Raw genomic sequence first — 20,615 nt, forward strand, 5'->3', positions numbered from 1 at the left:
GTTACTGCAGCGCCTGGAAATCCAACCTGAACTCGCAGAGAAGTGTGTGAAGAAGACTTGTCTCCTTCACAACTTCATGCGAGCCACAGCGCCGGAGCATGTGCCTGGAGCGTGGGGAGGTCTCACAAGAGGAGCCAGTTCCAGGTGTAGGGTGGATCAGGGCAAGCAACGCATCCCAAGAGGCCTCAAGGGTGAGGGAGGTGTTTAAGGCCCATTTCACTGAAGAGGGAGCAGTGCCATGGCAGCCACAAAGAGCCACCCACTAAACAATAAAGAGCTTAATTTGACATTTAAGTTTTAGTCAAAAAACTGTCCCTTTAGGTAAATTTTTCTACAGTCTGTTTTTTATAATAGGCAACGTCTGCAAAGACCACATGCTCACTCTAGATTGAGACCAAATGCCAGGCTGTTTACACAGAATGAGATGAAGTTAAATGAATAAAACAGTGATAAGCTTCTCAGCTTTTATCCTTGTTTGTTTTTGTTTATGATTAAATTTTGGTAAATGAAATAAGTACATCTGTAAATAGTCACTGATATTCCCACAAACTACCCAGTATTATGTATATGAAAAAAGGTGCATGTATACACGACACACGTTTTATAATATAACATGTAATTTATTTTGTGGAAAAATAGAAATACTTACAATAAATCACTATATACAGAACAGGAACAGGAACAAGACGGACCATGGCCTGGAGTTGGAGAAGAGTGTGAGGGACACATGGAGAGGGAAAAGGAGACTAGTTCCTCTCCAGCTCATTCATCTAATCTTCATGCTCCAATGGTTCCAGATTCCAGTCAAATATGCTATTATACTATTATCATAAAACATTTGGTATACTTTAATTAAAAGTATGCTCTTTTAAATGAGAAGGAACCCTCTGCAGGAGAGGAAGCAGACAAGAGGAAGTGCTCATCTGCAGATGGAACAGGAGCAGGAGGTCCTGGAGCTGCTGGAGGGCTCTGGCTCCAGGGACCTCTCCCTCCCCCATGGTGGGCCTACAAAACACATATTGCAATTTAGAGAACACAGGCTGAAAAAACAAAATGTATTTGTCTCCAACCAAATGCTTTAACACACCTGTGGGTGCAGCAGAAGGACCAGCAGCCCCTGAAGAAGAAGAAGAAGAAGAAGAAGAAGAAGAAGAAGAAGAAGAAGAAGAAGAAGAAGAAGAAGAAGAAGAAGAAGAAGAAGAAGAAGAAGAAGAAGAAGAAGAAGAAGAAGAAGAAGAAGAAGAAGAAGAAGAAGAAGAAGAAGAAGAAGAAGAAGAAGAAGAAGAAGAAGAAGAAGAAGAAGAAGAAGAAGAAGAAGAAGAAGAAGAAGAAGAAGAAGAAGAAGAAGAAGAAGAAGAAGAAGAAGAAGAAGAAGAAGAAGAAGAAGAAGAAGAAGAAGAAGAAGAAGAAGAAGAAGAAGAAGAAGAAGAAGAAGAAGAAGAAGAAGAAGAAGAAGAAGAAGAAGAAGAAGAAGAAGAAGAAGAAGAAGAAGAAGAAGAAGAAGAAGAAGAAGAAGAAGAAGTAGTTATATTTCAGCCCAGTACATTTATTGCAATATCATTCAAACTTTTTCAAGCCAATATCATTTTTCAGTTTCATAACAACAACAAACCTGATTCGGACGTCCCTGCTGCTGCTTCTTCAGGCTCTTCTGGGTCCTCTGTGGCCTCCTTCTCTCCATGTTCCCACTTGTTTCACGGGGAGTGATGAAGGGGTTGAGGAAGGACATGACCCTAGAGAACTGCCACTTTGCTGCTGACCCACTCTTCCTCTTTTACTTCTCTTTTCTTCATGTAGGAGTACGTACGTCACTGGAGCGTCATCTCTAATTGGCTGCTGTGTCGCGTCACCTCGAAAAAGTTGAGCTCTGACCAACTTTTCTGCGTTGGACGTGTGCCCAAAGCGTCCGACGCTCAAAACGCAGGATTCACGCCGCAAAAAAGCCACATAGACTTTGAATGTAAACAGGCCATTAGTCGCCTAAAGTGAGCACCCAGGGATGAGCCCCGGGCGCAGAGCAGCAATGTAAGACGCTCCTCTGTCGCTGAGCTCCTGCCCGCTCTGTCACATGTGAAGTGTTCAGATTCAAGGCAGATAGAGACTGTGTGTCCCTCGTGCAAATAATGCCAAAAAGTCTAATCTACACAAAGTTAATGCACAAGTTTCCATCTCAACCACCAGTTGAAATGTTTTCCTCTCCTCTGATTTTCTGCTGTGGCTGATGGATACGTTTTTGTCTAACATCGTCCAACACCATTTCGTTTCTGTAGCTGTAGTTGACGTGGTTGGTGCGGTTGGGTGAGTTGTAAGATGCTAACTGCTGTGCTCCACCTGTATCTTTGCATTATCCTTGCAGTGCGATAGACTCATTTCTCAGGGAACATGTGTCGGATTGTAATAAAACTGAGCGTTTTGAAGCTTAACACACAGAACATGTCTGAGCACGGATTTCTCTTGCTCTTGTCAACAGCTAACACCCTTCAGGTACTTTTTCACACTGAATAAAAACTGTGGTCCACATTAGACTGCATTTCAAAATGTAACCTCTTTAATGGGCTCGAAGCGGGTTGAACAGAGTTGATGCCGGTGTGAACTGCGTGGGTCAGAGAATGCAGAACGTGCAGGTTAGAAAAAAACAGCTCGGGTATCACTAACATGTGCCTCGTGGAGCGACTGCAGCTCATGTCTCTGGTCCTCGTAGGGGTCAAGTCTAGAGCAGACCACAGCCCACAGAACTGCTCATCATCACCGTCTCCGTGGGCTGGTTAGGTCAGATGCAAGACTTATTGAAAGTTGTTCAGCAGTCTTCATTCTCAGGATCAGGACAGGCCTGTGGTGTCGCTCAAGTCCAAATGCATCAACAAAAGCACATTTTCTATATATCTTAACTTGTGCAGTGAGATTCAGCCATGAGCACAACGCACATGTTAACCTGTTACCATCCACCATATCTCAAATATTCTCTTACATCATCACTTTTATTTCCGTGGTCAATACCATAAGTTATACATCATTTTAAAGCTTATTTTCTCAACAAAACGAATATGTCATTGATTTACAGTGAATAATTTGCCCCAAGAAGCAATTGCCAATAGTTTGTGAGAAAGTCTCAACTTTTACAAAGGCATGTCCTGTTTGCTGTTTATGACGGACGAAACGTCTTTAATTCTGTCCATCCTTGTGCTCAGTCTGTCCGTAAGGAATCATTGAACAACAATATACACTTGTATTTTTTACTGAAGTTTTCCGATTTCCAGATATTGTCAAGTAAACAAAGTTTTCTTCTCTGACGATGGTCAGGATTAAGGCTCGTCCTGCCCTGTTTGACTTATAAGATGGTGTTTGGTATCGATCTTTTCTTCAGACTGTTTCCTACAGAATGAGACCATCCACCATCTGTCACCGGTTTGTTCTCTACAGCCTCCGGAGGAAAAAATGCGCCACTTCCGACGCGCAAAGCTAATGTGTTTTTAGCCACATATCTAACGTTAGCAGTGACTTAGCGGACTTTCTAGCCAATAAAAATAGCTTTCGAATGGGGGGCGGGACTTAGAACTTATTCACACAGAATAGTCCCTGTTCTCGTGCGTAAGGCTGTAAAGAGGAGGAGAGGAGGGGACTAGATTTTACGCATCACGTTTTCTGATTTTATTAGCCTTTTGAACACGCATTTTGTTAGATATATGTATTATATCAATACAAAAATAAAATAAAAATATATATTTATATATTTTTTCACCTTTTATATGGGAAATTCATGGGTAAACTCATATACACATTTTCACATTCATTGTTTTTAGCAGTTATAATTGCTATTAGTGGCCTACAAAACATCAAAATGTATGTTTTATGATCATAGAGGAGCTAAAATTGTAATAAAACAGTTTGGCACAGTTGGCACATATTTGGATCACTTGTTCCAAATATACTTTTTGATACAACACCGAACCCTAACAGCACCAAAATGCCTGTTCCTAGAGATGTGAAACTTGACACAGTTGTTGTCATGACAACAGCATGTGCAGTGAACAGCATAAACACAATGAAGTATGTCCTGCTCAGGACCATTACAAATTGACAATATTCAGGCGAGACTAAAAAAGGATGTTTTGTTCATGTTTGTGCTTCTGTAGTGTAAGTTCTGAAGCCCTGACAGTGTGACATGTGCACATCTGCAGAAGGCCTAAGCTTTCCCATGATGCATCACACTCACATGTGGAACATAAGATCCTCTTTTAATAAGCAATGCCATTTGGGTCCAACCATTGTGCACAGGGCCAAATAGGTGGGTGATAAGCACCCACCCACTGTAAAGAGCTAATATACGTCCGATTATAACTTATTTTTTTCAAGGGGTAGATCCATTACAATAATTAGGCTAATAATACATTAATATGGGCCACGAATCCCTGGGCCCCTCTGCACCACTGGCCCCTCTGCCATCAGCAGGGACAGTTTGTAGTACAGCTGGTACTCATGAGTTCCCTCAACTGTTGGAAAATAATAATTTATGAATAAAAGGCAAGCAATATTTGTGATAGCTCTTGAGCATTTTTTATTAAAAATAGAGACGCCATAATGGACTTGGCTCAAAGTCTTAGACAATGTCCAGATTTTTGTCTTAACTTTTGACTTGAACACACAAACAATAGAAATACATCAGAGTAAAAGACGTGAGAACACAGTGAAGCTCATTCAAATTGCATGAAAACATTAGAAACAAGTGGTTACCTACTTTAGCAGACCGCAATAGAACTTATAATCCAGTGATAATTACACTACATAGTGATCCCATCCCTCACACACTCCAAAAAGAAAGACAAATACACTGTGCCATCTGTGTACACAGCAGCATATTATATAGTACATACCATAAACATACAATCAGCACATAAAATGAAAAGCCAGTTCAAGAGAGTCTGTTTGAGGATGAGCACTTCTCTCACAGATACACACTATAGACTGAGCGTGAATACACTGCACGACGATGGAAGAACTTCATGTCTGTAAATATGATCGTTAGAACCGTTTGGTGCCTCGTTTGAAACCTGGGATTTAACTTTCACTGCATTAAATACATAATCTGAACATGGCTTAAGATGATTGGGGAATACAAAGTAATTAGCCATCCTTATTTAAGCGTATATTTACACAATTATAGTCTGATCACAGTATAAAAAAACTTTCACACAAAAAAAACTATTGCAATAATAATTAATAGCACCAGTGTATCAGTTCGATTTTGCTAGGAAAATGTACAAAGTTGCATAGCGTTTGGCTGAAGCTCCGGTCAGGGGTGGCACGGTCAGTTCTGGGTGTGGCACGGTCAGTTCTGGGTGTGGCACGGTCAGTTCTGGGTGTGGCACGGTCAGTTCTGGGTGTGGCACGGTCAGTTCTGGGTGTGGCACGGTCAGTTCTGGGTGTGGCACGGTCAGTTCTGGGTGTGGCACGGTCAGTTCTGGGTGTGGCACGGTCAGTTCTGGGTGTGGCACGGTCAGTTCTGGGTGTGGCACGGTCAGTTCTTGAAGATAGATTTAGTGGCAGCAGGTTTACTAATTGTACTTTAATTCAGTATTTCTTCTTCAAGCTCAGATTTTGAAGTTTCAAACTAAATAATTGAAAACACACGTGTGTGTGTCATGTCACATGTGTGTGTGTCATGTCACATGTGTGTGTCATGTCACATGTGTGTGTCATGTCACGTGTGTGTGTCATGTCACATGTGTGTGTGTCATGTCACATGTGTGTGTGTCATGTCACATGTGTGTGTGTCATGTCACATGTGTGTGTCATGTCACATGTGTGTGTGTCATGTCACATGTGTGTGTCATGTCACGTGTGTGTGTCATGTCACGTGTGTGTGTCATGTCACATGTGTGTGTCATGTCACATGTGTGTGTCATGTCACATGTGTGTGTCATGTCACGTGTGTGTGTCATGTCACGTGTGTGTGTCATGTCACGTGTGTGTGTCATGTCACGTGTGTGTGTCATGTCACGTGTGTGTGTCATGTCACATGTGTGTCATGTCACATGTGTGTGTGTCATGTCACATGTGTGTGTCATGTCATGTGTGTGTGTCATGTCACGTGTGTGTGTCATGTCACGTGTGTGTGTCATGTCACGTGTGTGTGTCATGTCACGTGTGTGTGTCATGTCACGTGTGTGTGTCATGTCACATGTGTGTGTGTCATGTCACATGTGTGTGTGTCATGTCACATGTGTGTGTCATGTCACATGTGTGTGTCATGTCACATGTGTGTGTCATGTCACATGTGTGTGTGTCATGTCACGTGTGTGTGTCATGTCACGTGTGTGTGTCATGTCACGTGTGTGTGTCATGTCACGTGTGTGTGTCATGTCACATGTGTGTGTCATGTCACGTGTGTGTGTCATGTCACGTGTGTGTGTCATGTCACGTGTGTGTGTCATGTCACGTGTGTGTGTCATGTCACATGTGTGTCATGTCACGTGTGTGTGTCATGTCACGTGTGTGTGTCATGTCACGTGTGTGTGTCATGTCACATGTGTGTGTCATGTCACATGTGTGTGTCATGTCACATGTGTGTGTCATGTCACATGTGTGTGTGTCATGTCACATGTGTGTGTGTCATGTCACATGTGTGTGTCATGTCACATGTGTGTGTCATGTCACATGTGTGTGTCATGTCACATGTGTGTGTCATGTCATGTGTGTGTGTCATGTCACATGTGTGTGTCATGTCACATGTGTGTGTCATGTCATGTGTGTGTGTCATGTCACATGTGTGTGTGTCATGTCACATGTGCGGATGACCTAAGCATGTGGAAGTCCTACGTCAGAGGGAAAATATATACACTCTTTGGAGGACAACACAAAATGTACTGCTTAATGAAGAAAAGGCTTTAAGAAACAAATACTTGATTAGTACATTACACTATTTTCATTTTTTTAAATAATATTGTTAATGAATAAACTGTTCCAGTTTAATTCCGTAGAATGGGAGGTACCAGTGCTAACGGCTAAGCTTGCATTAAACTTCATTGATTTAGAGGCAGAGGACGAGAATAGCTGAACACACGTTACCACGGTTACATCGTGCATTGTGTGTTTTTGTGTTTGAGGAGACGGCAAATTACTTTCAAGATCTTTAGTAGTATTAAAGCCAGAAGAGCGTGCAGAAGGCTTGCATGGTGCGTGGAGTGTGTTAGTTTGAGCAGAGTCCAGCCTTGGGGCCTTGGGGCCACGCTCATGGCTTCTCTATGGAGGGAGTGTTGAAGCAGCCGTCTGGAAGTGTCCTCTTGATGTCTTCCAGGTTGAGGATGTCGGTGCGGATCTGGCGGATCTGGCGGTCGTAGTCAGTGATCATGTCCTCTTGTGTCCGAGCCACATCGTTGAGCTCCGTGAGCTTCCTGTCCAGGTCACTGTCGGCCATTTTGCCCTTAGCACGCTTCAGAGACTCATCAATCTGGTTTAGTTTGCTTAGATCCACTTTGTCAATGTTTCCTGAAAAACACACAGGATATTACAATAAATAATTATAATAAAACACTTTATATGTTAATACAATTATTAAATCATGTTACTATTTTTATTATAAGTCACAGGGTTCAAATGAAGGATTTTCTCTATAGCAGTGCTGCTAAACAGTCCATTCATTTTTTTCAAATTTGTATAACAGCTCAATGGTAAGAACAAGTCCCGGGCAATAGCCACGCCCTGCCAGTGATCAGACCCTGCCACGCCCTGCCAGTGATCAGACCCTGCCACGCCCTGTCAGTGATCAGACCCTGCCACACCCCGTCAGTGATCAGACCCTGCAGGAATTATCAGTTGGCCAAAGGAGGAGATACAGACCACAGATGTTATGACACAAAAGCTCCTGATCATGGAGGGTTCCATGCAAAATCCAGCACCTGAGACTGGACACTAGCACCCTGAGACTGGACACTAGCACCCTGAGACTGGACACTAGCACCCTGAGACTGGACACTAGCACCCCGAGACTGCACACTAGCACCCCGAGACTGCACACTAGCACCCCGAGACTGGACATTAGCACCCTGAGACTGGACACTAGCACCCTGAGACTAGACACTAGCACCCTGAGACTGGACACTAGCACCCCGAGACTGCACACTAGCACCCCGAGACTGCACACTAGCACCCCGAGACTGCACACTAGCACCCCGAGACTGGACATTAGCACCCTGAGACTGTACACTAGCCGTAAGGAAGGAGGCGGGGACTAGTGAGTGTGAGAGCCACTATCCAGGACGAAACGTCCAAGATCCATAAGTACATCAAGGACAAGGCTCCTACAGAGGACGTGCTCAGTGAATGTCTCAGACAATGAGGAACAGAGGACGATGAGGTGCTGGAGGGACCATCATGGAAGGACACGCCCCTACATGGGGAGGACACGCCCCTACATGGGGAGGATACGCCCCTACATGGGGAGGACACACCCCTACATGGGGAGGACACGCCCCTACATGGGGAGGACACGCCCCTACATGGGGAGGACACATGGGATTTACCACCAGAACATAACTGAAGTGGCCGATATCACAAAATCCTACCAATGGCTAGAAAGAGCCGGTCTGAAGGACAGAGGCCCTGATCTACCACACCAGACAAGACCTAAGACCAAGACCCAAGGTGTAGGCTGTGCAAAGGGGCCCCTGAGACAAGACCCAAGGTGTAGGCTGTGCAAAGGGGCCCTGAGACAAGACCCAAGGTGTAAGCTGTGCAAAGGGGCCCCTGAGACAAGACCCAAGGTGTAGGCTGTGCAAAGGGGCCCCTGAGACCATCCCGCACATAACTGCAGGTGCAGATGCTGCAGGGACAGCACACATGGAGCTCCATCACCAGGAGCTGACATAGTGTAAGAAACATCTGTGCAGAGCACGAGCTGGAGACCCCAAGGACAAAGTGGAAACACCTCCAAAGGTGGAGAACGACCGAGACAAGGTCCTCTGGGACCAATTCTGTTGTTACAGGTCAAGGTTGGTGTTTATAAAGTGAAACTAGAGGTGAGATGTATGAAAGTGATGACATCACAATAGTTGTTCTGGAGATATGACTCACATTTAGGTGCGACACAAGGGGGCGCTCTGGGACAGTTCATTTGATCATTTCCTGTGAAGTTTGGTTAATCTTTTGTTGAATGTCTGATTTTCTAACTTAAGTTGGTTGAATAAACATTTGTGTGAATCCTGCAAAATCATTTGATATTGAATAAATGTAATCCGCAAAATAAAACTCACCAAGTTGATCCAGCAGTGCAGCGATGGTGCCCAGGACCGTTTTCACGGCGTTCTTGGCTTTACGTGCGTTGTCCTCGGCCTCCTTGGCGTTATCTGATGCCTGAGACACAAACACAAGGTCATATAGAGGCCATCATCTGACCTCGTTATAAAACGCTAAGAAAATAAGGAACCAAGGAAGCACCATGTCCACTTTGGGTTCAATCCACTCAGAAGTGTCCGAAAAGGAAACTGGACACACCTGGATCACTTTGGACTACACCGGCTCAGACTACCGTCGCACTCGCACTCGCACTCGCGCACGCGCACGCACACGCACACGCACACGCACACGCACACGCACACACACACACACACTCTCACACACACACACACACACACACTCTCTCACACACACACACACACACACACACACACACACACTCTCTCACACACACACACACTCTCACACACACACACACACACACACACACACACTCTCTCACACACACACACACACACCAGGAATATCTTATCTTTCACACACACTTGTCATTCTCTTAATGAGCTTCAAGAGGTCAGAAGTCGTCACCTGAAATGCTCTTCTTCAGTCTTGAAGGAGTTCCAGATGCTGAGCTCTTTAGGCCCTTTTGCATTCACTCTGCAGTGTGTCCAAACATTTGATTTGTACTGTATATGTTTTATACATGTTTTATACATGTTTTACATATACACCAGGTGGAGCGAGGTCTTTGACTCCCAGGTGGCGTGGAGCCTCTGTGTGGAGCGTCCTTGTTCTCCCTGTGTAGGTTTTCTCCGGGTGCTCTGGTTTACCCACTAAAACCATCTACAACAGGCTCCTCCCCTCTGAAAATACCATGTGACCGCCATCTTTTTGATCAGTTTGGTCACTGCAGTGAGAAGCTTTTACACAAGGGCAAGGACACGGGACAAGATGTGGAAAGATGAACTGTTGTCCTGATTCAGGGTCGGATTAGGGGGGGTCATAGCAGGGGGGTCATAGTAGGGGGGGGTCATAGTAGTGGGGTCATAGCAGGGGGGTCATAGTAGGGGGGGGTCATAGTAGTGGGGTCATAGCAGGGGGGTCATAGTAGTGGGGTCATAGCAGGGGGGTCATAGTAGGGGGGGTCATAGTAGTGGGGTCATAGCAGGGGGGTCATAGCAGGGGGGTCATAGCAGGGGGGCCATAGTAGTGGGGTCATAGTAGTGGGGTCATAGCAGGGGGGTCATAGTAGGGGGGGTCATAGTAGTGGGGTCATAGCAGGGGGGTCATAGTAGGGGGGGGTCATAGTAGTGGGGTCATAGCAGGGGGGTCATAGTAGTGGGGTCATAGCAGGGGGGTCATAGTAGGGGGGGTCATAGTAGTGGGGTCATAGCAGGGGGGGTTGGAGTTGGGAGAAAGAGCCTTAACAGAGCCAAATGATGAATCCCTTTCTAAGGCTCATGTGAGTCACACCCAAAGTAAGCCTGGACTTGTTAAGCAACTTTGATGGAATACTTTTTCTATTTGCTTTTTAGTTTTGCACCATTGTTCAGAATACATACACAAATACTGTTCATCATATTTAGACTCGAGTGCCACAAGCTGGCGAGAGGCCTTTTAGTTCCATAAGGAACTAAGGTCCAAAAGTGCAGACGCCCGCTTCAGAAAACTCACTAACGCACTCCTCCACTCATGCACGCCCCGTGCAGACTAATGAGCAGTAGGACACTTGAACATTACCGTTGTAAACGTGCAAAGCCCGTGCAAAAGTGCGCACTAAACACGGTCGTCATCCCCGTGTAAAGCGCTCGTTTGCGCTAAGTAGCTCATGAATACGTTCCCCAACTCATGTACGATGGGTGCATATAAACATGTAATGCAAAAATGTTACGTTAATATTGTAAAGAGGGCCATTAACAGAGTGGGCGGAGCCGTCAGTGACCAGGGACCCACAACATGACGTAGGAAAGCGAGCGCTTTCCGAAAATGTATAGTTTATGATATTTGAAAAATGGGAAACATTTGCATCGGAATCTTCTTCTTTCTTCTCAGGACCACACCCCCATTTTCACCCAGTGAACATTGACGATAATTGTGCACACCTCTAAAAATCGTGCCTCTCTACATTCTACATTTTCTAAAATTAATTAAAATGGCGCGTCAGCGCCCTCAAATGTACAAAAAATTAGATAGGAAATGGCCCCCCAAAAAAATCGGATCATAGAATCATGAAATTTGGTGCAGGGGTAGATGGTGACTAGAGATGTAAAAAATATCACTGCAACGCCGTCTGCCCAACCAAATGTCGGCCATATTGGATCAAAATTTGCTAAGCATGACAGAGTTTTTCCAAATGTTGTACTTGTACAAACTCCTTCCAGGGCGTTGGCTCTAAAAAGCTGAAATAACTTTGAGATCTGTCACAGTCTCTGCGGCGAAGGCGCAAACTGTAGCTACAATTTCTAAATTTGCACAAATATTAAATTTGCTGTTTGTGCAGACAAATTCCGAATTGAGTCATATCTGAATAATAATAATAATAAATCTTTTATATAGCGCTTTTCAGGGACCCAAAGACGCTGGACATATACAAAAGGGGGGAGGACAGAACGTACAAGACAGGAGAGAGAGAAAATGATGGGGATGTAACGGGGGGTAGAAATGTAGACAGTGGGGTAGAGGAGGCTGAGTCAGTTGTTAAACCTACTTGAAGTGAAACAAAATAATTTGGCAAGACAGCGCCCTCTACAGAGCGAAATTTAATTTTATATGGAGATTAAAATATTTCGTTTTGGCAAATTTTAATAAATTTGGCCCAAAATTCAATTTTAGCAACTTAGAGACCCATGTCATATTGTTACGGCGTGACAGAAACCTCCCATGTTTATTCCAATGGGAATCTTTGAAATGTGAACATGCTTATGCCCAGTTCACGCCGCAGCGTCAATTCAAGCCCGACGCAGAAGTTGGACGCCTGCACATCTGTAAAATACACTCAGCAGCAGACGTGCGTCCGAGGCGTCCGCACATGCTCAGTGGAGTCGAGGCGTCTGCACATGCTCAGTGGAGTCGAGGCGTCTGCACATGCTCAGTGGAGTCGAGGCGTCTGCACATGCTCAGTGGAGTCGAGGCGTCTGCACATGCTCAGTGGAGTCGAGGCGTCTGCACATGCTCAGTGGAGTCGAGGCGTCTGCACATGCTCAGTGGAGTCGAGGCGTCTGCACATGCTCAGTGGAGTCGAGGCGTCTGCACATGCTCAGTGGAGTCGAGGCGTCTGCACATGCTCAGTGGAGTCGAGGCGTCTGCACATGCTCAGTGGAGTCGAGGCGTCTGCACATGCTCAGTGGAGTCGAGGCGTCTGCACATGCTCAGTGGAGTCGAGGCGTCTGCACATGCTCAGTGGAGTCGAGGCGTCTGCACATGCTCAGTGGAGTCGAGGCGTCTGCACATGCTCAGTGGAGTCGAGGCGTCTGCACATGCTCAGTGGAGTCGAGGCGTCTGCACATGCTGCACATGCTCAGTGGAGTCGAGGCGTCTGCACATGCTCAGTGGAGTCGAGGCGTCTGCACATGCTCAGTGGAGTCGAGGCGTCTGCACATGCTCAGTGGAGTCGAGGCGTCTGCACATGCTCAGTGGAGTCGAGGCGTCTGCACATGCTCAGTGGAGTCGAGGCGTCTGCACATGCTCAGTGGAGTCGAGGCGTCTGCACATGCTCAGTGGAGTCGAGGCGTCTGCACATGCTCAGTGGAGTCGAGGCGTCTGCACATGCTCAGTGGAGGAGTTGTGCTGTGGTGCTTTTCTGGTGTAAATGAAGTTTAATGTTGGATCATGGCTTTGCTTTATTAACTTTACAAAGTCCAAAAACGGAGGCGATGGACTTTGAATGCAAACTGGACACTTTAGATGCGGCGGTTTGAACACACTATTACACTTTATACTTTTACAAACTCCAAGGGCCAGATGAACCTCAAATTTGTTTTCCAAGTTTTTCTTTTGAGGCAAGTTTATTTGTAGAGAAAACTTTTCCCTTTATTAGTGAAGTAAAGGGAAGAAGACGCGACAGCGTCTCGGATTCAGCAGCGCGTTGCCGCCCCCTCCTCTTGCGTTGCCGCCCCCTCCTCTTGGGTTAGCGCCCCCTCCTCTTGCGTTGCCGCCCCCTCCTCCTGCGTTGCCGCCCCCTCCTCTTGCGTTGCCGCCCCCTCCTCTTGCGTTGCCGCCCCCTCCTCTTGCGTTGCCGCCCCCTCCTCTTGCGTTGCCGCCCCCTCCTCTTGCGTTGCCGCCCCCTCCTCTTGCGTTGCCGCCCCCTCCTCCTGCGTTGCCGGGCGGCGTGGCGAGGGCTGATCATTGCCGTATGTGGCTATATTTTATACTATTATTGTTTTATGTTGCATCACATAGAATAATAGTACATTTTCTTCACTTAAAGGGTAAACGGTTTAGCTGGCTTGTGCCTTGTGCTCTGATGTGGTGACTAAACACTGCTCAATACTTAGAATATGGATTAACTCGACATGAACATCTTTATATATTATAATCTTTTGCATACCATTGCAGCCATCATCATGTCATTGTCTGCTTCAGCTTTCTTCTTGTTCAGCTCCTCCTCAGCTGCACTCAGCTGCCCCATCATGTCAGTCACCTCCACGTCCAGCTTCTGAGTCTCTGCAAACGCCATTTCTGCTTCCTCTTTGGTCTTGGCTGAGCCCTGGCACAAAGTTTACAGCACAGGAAGCAGTGATTCTCAAACTGTGTCAGTACACAGCTGCTACTTGACTGATAAAGGTATTATCCACCAAATAAAGTCATTCCAGACAAAAAACCCATAAACCTGTCATGCACTTCAAGCCATGATAGTTCTATTTTACACCTGTGAACCCTTGTGGAGGTCAAACTCGATATGTTGCTGGGTGGTAGAAGGACACCACATGCAGTATTTAGTGCTGTAGTTTTCACATGAAGAACACATACTTTCTGAACATTGCTGGCGATCCTCTCGGCCTCCTCAGCCTTATGGGTGGCCTCTTTGGCGTCAGAGGCGGCATTACCCAGAGCAGCTTCTGCCTGGTGCGTCTTCTCATTGGCAGCGTTGATGGTGGCGTTGATCACAGGAATCCTCTGCAAAGCCTCCTCAGCTGCAGTCTTGTTGTCATTCACCCTCTTATCAAAGTCTGGAAGCAAATACCATATTTTTCATAGTTTGGCTGTTCATATGTTACGTTAACATACCAGACACTTACCACAGTCGTCTGCTTCATGTAGCAGAAGGTGCTACGTTAGCATACGTACACCTACTCACCATGTTCTCTAATCTGTTATTATAAATTGCATTTTAAGATGAAATATATATACTTCGAAAAAAATGGAAACAGTTCAGCTAGATCTGTACTGTTCACTTATTTTTGAATCAAAACACAAATAGACATCAACTAAACAACAAAAGAAACACATTCTGAGCAGCTCGGACCACAACCTTGTACATCTGAGGCCTGTGTATGAACCCATCGTGCGCAGGCAGCCTGTGGTGTCCCGTGAGGTGAGGATGTGCTCTGCTGAGAGCGAGGAGGCTCTGAGGGACTGCTTCAGCACCACTGTCTGGACTGAGCTTTATGACCCACATGGGGAGGACATCAACACCATCACAGAGTGCAACACGGACTACATCAACTTCTGTTTTGAGAACATTGTTCCCTCCCGGACGGTGCGGTGTTTTCCAAACAACAAGCCATGGATTAACCGTGAACTGAAGGCTCTGCTGAAGGAGAAGAAGAGAGCCTTCAGGTCAAGGAACAAGGAGGAGCTGAGGACTGTGCAGAAGGAGCTGAGGAGGAAGATCAGGCAGGCTGAGGCCGGCTACAAGAGGAGGATGGAGGAGCAGCTGCAGCAGAAGAACATTCAGGGAGTGTGGAGGAGCCTGAAAACCATCTCGGGCTTCAAAATCCCCCCTGCCCAGACAGAGGGGGATCTACAGTGGGTGAATGATTTAAATGCTCACTTCTTGATGTTTGATCAATCTGAAGACCTCCTGTCTGGTACCTGTGCCTAAGACACCGCGCCCGAAAGACCTCAACAGCTTCAGGCCAGTGGCTCTCACGTCCTGATGAAGACACTGGAGCGGCTGGTCCTGGACCACCTCCGCTCCACCGTGAGCTCAGCCATGGACCCGCTGCAGTTTGCATATCGGTCTGGCATCGGAGTGGAGGACGCCGTCATCTCCTGCTGCACCGCTCTCTCTCTCACCTGGAAAAGCCTGGCAGCTCTGTGAGGATCCTGTTCTTCGATCTTTCTAGCGCCTTCAACACCATCAGCTCCTGAGGGACAAGCTGGAGACGGCTGGTGTGGAGTATGACCTGCAGAGTGGATCCTGGACTACCTCACAGACCGACCCCAGTTTGTGAGAGCCCGGGACTGTGTGTCTGACACTCGGACCTGCAGTGTGGGGGCGCCCCAGGGCACTGTCCTCGCGCCCTTTCTCTTCACCCTCTACACTGCAGACTTCAGACATGACATGGACAGCTGTGTCCTGCAGAAGTTCTCTGACGACTCTGCCATCATCGGACTCATCACGGACGACAATGATGACGCGGAGCACAGAGGACTGGAGCAGGACTCAACACGGGGCCACGCCCCCCTCACCAGAGAACATCCAGGGACGGGACATTGAGAGAGTGACTCATACAAGTACCTGGTGTTCATCTGAACCACAAACTGGACTGGACTCACAAAACATGGTGCATCAGCTCCTGTAGGTGTGGTCATCACAGAGGGAGAGGAAGAAGCTGGACAAAGCTCCGTCCTGGACTGTCCTCTGGACTCGGTGCAGGAGGTGGGGGACAGAAGGGTCCTGTCTAAACTCACATCTATGCTGGACCATGAGTGTCGCCCCCTGCAGGACACTCTGTCCCCTGCAGGACACTGTCCGCTCTGGAGAGACACTTCAGTGAGAGACTGATCCACCCTCGCTGTGTTTCAGTCTTTCCTTCTGCTGCTGTCAGACTCTACAACAAATACTGTCATGTTCATGTGCATATAACTGATGAAAATTGTGTTTATTTTGCCATTGTTATTGTTATTAGTATTATCTTGTCTTACGCTAAGCTGTTTTTATTATATTTTATATTTATCTTAATTTATTTTTCCCCTCCATTCCTTATTAGGAAATGAGAGGTTTTGTCTATAGGAGTTTTTGTTTATAAGAGTTCTTCTATTTAGAGTGTTTTTGAAACTTCCTATAAGTGATCTGTCCTTTTCCTCTGGATCTACCTCTGTATCTTCCTGCGTTGCAACAATGAAATTTCCCCATGTGGGACAATAAAGGATTATCTTATCTTATCTTACATTCCTTGGCGCAAGTCCTGTTTGGACCAGTCTTAATGCCATTTGTCTGATGTCTGTCCCTATCTCAGTCCAGTCCTTGCTCGTTGGTGCAGTTTGTTTCATCCATTTCTTTGTGATGGCCTTTTTTCCTGTCACCACAGTATGTCCGTATCACCGTTACTAAGAACACTGGGACACAGTTCCCTTCCCATTGTGCGCTCCCTCAGGTCCAGTATGCAGAGTGTGAGAGTGGCAGCTAAATTCAGCGGTTTGGACCAGTTTCCTGGTCCAGCACGTTAAATCCGTGGGTCACTGGGCCTCAGGTTGGCTTAATCTGACGCGCCCCCAGTGTCTGCGCACACTGCTGTGTGTCTGCGCACACTGCTGTGTGTCTGCGCACACTGCTGTGTGTCTGCGCACACTGCTGTGTGTCTGCGCACACTGCTGTGTGTCTGTGTGACTGGATGTAAAGCCTTTGCCTTGACGGGAGAAAAGCGCTGTATAAATGAGACCTTTTTTTTTTTTTTTTACAGGTGACCGGCCAAACAGAGCACATACTAGTTTGTGGACGACACCGCCCTCATCGCCATGACGACACCGCCCTCATCGCCATGACGACACCGCCCTCATCGCCATGACGACACCGCCCTCATCACCATGACGACACCGCCCTCATCGCCATGACGACACCGCCCTCATCGCCATGACGACACCGCCCTCATCGCCATGACGACACCGCCCTCATCGCCATGACGACACCGGCCTCATCGCCATGACGACACCGCCCTCATCGCCATGACGACACCGGCCTCATCGCCATGACGACACCGCCCTCATCACCATGACGACACCGCCCTCATCGCCATCGCCATGACGACACCGCCCTCATCAGGCTCATCTCAGAGCAGCTGCTGGTGTCCTGGTGCAGCTGCTGCTGGTGTCCTGGTGCAGCTGGTGTCCTGGTGCAGCTGCTGCTGGTGTCCTGGTGCAGCAGCTGCTGGTGTCCTGGTGTAGCTGCTGGTGTCCTGGTGCAGCTGCTGCTGGTGTCCTGGTGCAGCTGGTGTCCTGGTGCAGCTGCTGCTGGTGTCCTGGTGCAGCTGGTGTCCTGGTGCAGCTGCTGCTGGTGTCCTGGTGCAGCTGCTGCTGGTGTCCTGGTGCAGCTGCTGCTGGTGTCCTGGTGCAGCTGGTGTCCTGGTGCAGCTGCTGCTGGTGTCCTGGTGCAGCAGCTGCTGGTGTCCTGGTGTAGCTGCTGGTGTCTTGGTGCAGCTGCTGCTGGTGTCCTGGTGCAGCTGGTGTCCTGGTGCAGCTGCTGCTGGTGTCCTGGTGCAGCTGCTGCTGGTGTCCTGGTGCAGCTGGTGTCCTGGTGCAGCTGCTGCTGGTGTCCTGGTGCAGCTGCTGGTGTCCTGGTGCAGCTGCTGCTGGTGTCCTGGCGCAGCTGCTGGTGTCCTGGTGTAGCTGCTGGTGTCCTGGTGCAGCTGCTGCTGGTGTCCTGGTGCAGCTGGTGTCCTGGTGCAGCTGCTGCTGGTGTCCTGGTGCAGCAGCTGCTGGTGTCCTGGTGTAGCTGCTGGTGTCTTGGTGCAGCTGCTGCTGGTGTCCTGGTGCAGCTGGTGTCCTGGTGCAGCTGCTGCTGGTGTCCTGGTGCAGCTGGTGTCCTGGTGCAGCTGCTGCTGGTGTCCTGGTGCAGCTGCTGGTGTCCTGGTGCAGCTGCTGCTGGTGTCCTGGCGCAGCTGCTGGTGTCCTGGTGTAGCTGCTGGTGTCCTGGTGCAGCTGCTGCTGGTGTCCTGGTGCAGCTGGTGTCCTGGTGCAGCTGCTGTCCTGGTGCAGATGCTGATGTCCTGGTGCAGATGCTGATGTCCTGGTGCAGATGCTGATGTCCTGGTGCAGATGCTGATGTCCTGGTGCAGGTGCTGATGTCCTGGTGCAGGTGCTGCTGGTGTCCTGGTGCAGCTGCTGGTGTCCTGGTGCAGCGGTAACAACCTGGAGCTCAACGCCCAGGAGACACAGCCTCACTTGTAGGGCAGTAACCATCTCTTTCAATCAGAGATCTCAGTTCTTTCTCCTTCCTGATCTGCAGATCCGGAGCGCGGGTGGAGCTGTATCTGGCCTGGTTGTTGCTACCGTAGGATCACCACTAATGACCTGCTACGTGAGGGAGACACTGCAGGATCAGGTTGAGTCCTGGGGCTAACATGCTACAAGCGGCAAAACGAACCCAAATGTTGTGGAAACAGCAATATATTAGTATCGTCTCCTGCCACCACAGACATCGCTTGATTCGTTTTTCACTGTGGCCCTCAGAGGAAACTGTGGGCTCTACCTCCTGAGGAGACTCAGGTCTTCAGGAATGGCCCTGTCACTCCACCCCTTCATTCATTCTAGTTCAAAAAGGTCATTTACCTCTGAGGTCATCCAAGATGTTCTCTGCTTCTCTGAAGGTGGACTGGCCTTTTTTTGCTGCTTCTTCAGCCAGAGCTTTAGCTGCGTCAGCACGAGCGAGGAGCTGGTCAGCCGTCTGCACAAGAGACACACTTCAAACGACCACACAAACCACACTCTCTGCTCCAGAAGTCACTGGAACTCACAATATGTATCTGGATTTAAGTAATCAATAAACCTGAAACACATACAGTGAAGCAGCCAGAATATACAGTCAAATACAAAGAAAACATTTCATTCTAAAAGATCCGTTCCATTCACTTATTACATTACATCACCATTTCATTCAACTTGACACAAATTAAAAAAAAACTAGAGCAACAAAGAGAAATAAAGAGAAACTAGAGAAACGTACCAAAAACTATTTTCACAATATTCAGAATACAAGCAAAGTTTGACCCAGGCTGGGCGGGGCCAGGTCGGGCGGGGCTTACCTGCTGCTCACTCTTGCCCTTGTCCAGTAGTTTGCGCACTTCCTGCTCTTTTCCTCTCAGATCGTCCCGAAGGTCGTTGTAATCCTTCTCAGTTTTATCGATCAGTTTGTCCAGGTCAGATGCCTCTTTTTTTATCTTGCTCGCTTCATCCTTGAACACAGTGAGAACGTCGTCAGCACAATTCACTAAAGCGATGGGTTTGTGGATACAGTCATGAACTTGTGGATCATACGATCTCTCGAACAGGTCAACACAGCCGTTTGGCAGGATGTCAGGTTTCTAGGGTGGACTTGCCTCCAGGGCCTTGGTGTCAAAGGGTGGCAGGCTGGTCAGGTTGGCAAAGATCCTCAGGGCCCGATCAGAGGCCTCCTCGGCCTCAGCCTGGACCTTGGTGGCTTGCTTCTCCAGGTTTTTGGCCATTTCCTTGGCATCATTATACCTTGCAAAATAAAAGTAGAGTTTCAGTACTGCAGTTATAATTCAAGTGAATGATGTGTGCCAGTACTTCTTGTTGAGCTGGTCAATCTCCTGACTAGTTTTGGTTTCTCCATCCAGTGTTTTAAGCAGCAGGTTGTGGGCTTTGGTTGACGTGTCGTTTGCTTCCTTAGCAATCTTCTCTATCTGATCGGCAGCCATTTTGTGCCTAAGAAAGTCATTAATCAATGTAAGATCTGTTCAATAATAAACACAGGTTGACTTTTGAGCTAGTTTCTCACTTTTCAGCCAAGGTGCGTGCTTCTTCAGCCAATAGAGTCATGTTATTGGGGTCTCCTCCTCCACTGGGGGGCTTAATGTCCTGCACAGAGCATCTATTACTACCCAGTACACAACATCAGCCTCTGCAGTTTTTCTCTGCTCATTTTATGATTATTATGATTATTATGGCTTTATTTGATTGTGATTTTGACAAAGAATGAAAGGAATTGCTTTGTTGCATTTACCACTTTGATGATGGCATCCTTGGCTTTGTCCAGTTCCTGGCGTGCACGGTCAATGAGGTTCTCAGCATCTCTGACCCGTGCTCGAGCTTTGTCAGCCTGTGTGCCGGTCTCATCCACTGTGTTCCTGATGTTCTGGAGCCGGCTCCACTGTGTCGTCAATGTGATATTTATCGAATTCAGGCGATCCAGGAGGCCTCGGTCCACCTCTGAAAACATTTAAAAGACCTCTCACTACAATCTCACAATTATTGGATGAACT

At 47.5% G+C, this 20,615-nt stretch overlaps 1 protein-coding gene across 1 annotated transcript in view; it reads right to left on the minus strand.

Moving 5' to 3' along the window:
- Positions 1-4,531: 4,531 nt before the first annotated feature.
- Positions 4,532-20,615, minus strand: part of lamc1 (laminin, gamma 1) — a 142,509-nt gene continuing 126,425 nt past the window's right edge. Inside the window, exons 19-28 of the mRNA XM_072441962.1 lie at positions 20,357-20,562; positions 20,132-20,211; positions 19,921-20,058; positions 19,710-19,854; positions 19,416-19,565; positions 18,943-19,057; positions 14,200-14,399; positions 13,778-13,936; positions 9,249-9,348; positions 4,532-7,485 (exon numbers count right to left, since the gene is read on the minus strand). Of these exons, the coding sequence (XP_072298063.1) occupies positions 7,229-7,485; positions 9,249-9,348; positions 13,778-13,936; positions 14,200-14,399; positions 18,943-19,057; positions 19,416-19,565; positions 19,710-19,854; positions 19,921-20,058; positions 20,132-20,211; positions 20,357-20,562 (1,550 nt within the window). The 3' untranslated portion in view covers positions 4,532-7,228. The remainder of the gene's footprint in view (positions 7,486-9,248; positions 9,349-13,777; positions 13,937-14,199; positions 14,400-18,942; positions 19,058-19,415; positions 19,566-19,709; positions 19,855-19,920; positions 20,059-20,131; positions 20,212-20,356; positions 20,563-20,615) is intronic.

This window comes from Eucyclogobius newberryi, unplaced genomic scaffold (assembly GCF_026437365.1).
Source record: "Eucyclogobius newberryi isolate DKJ021-1_F unplaced genomic scaffold, fEucNew1.0.hap1 SCAF_12, whole genome shotgun sequence".
NCBI classification, from domain to species: Eukaryota; Metazoa; Chordata; class Actinopteri; order Gobiiformes; family Gobiidae; genus Eucyclogobius; species Eucyclogobius newberryi.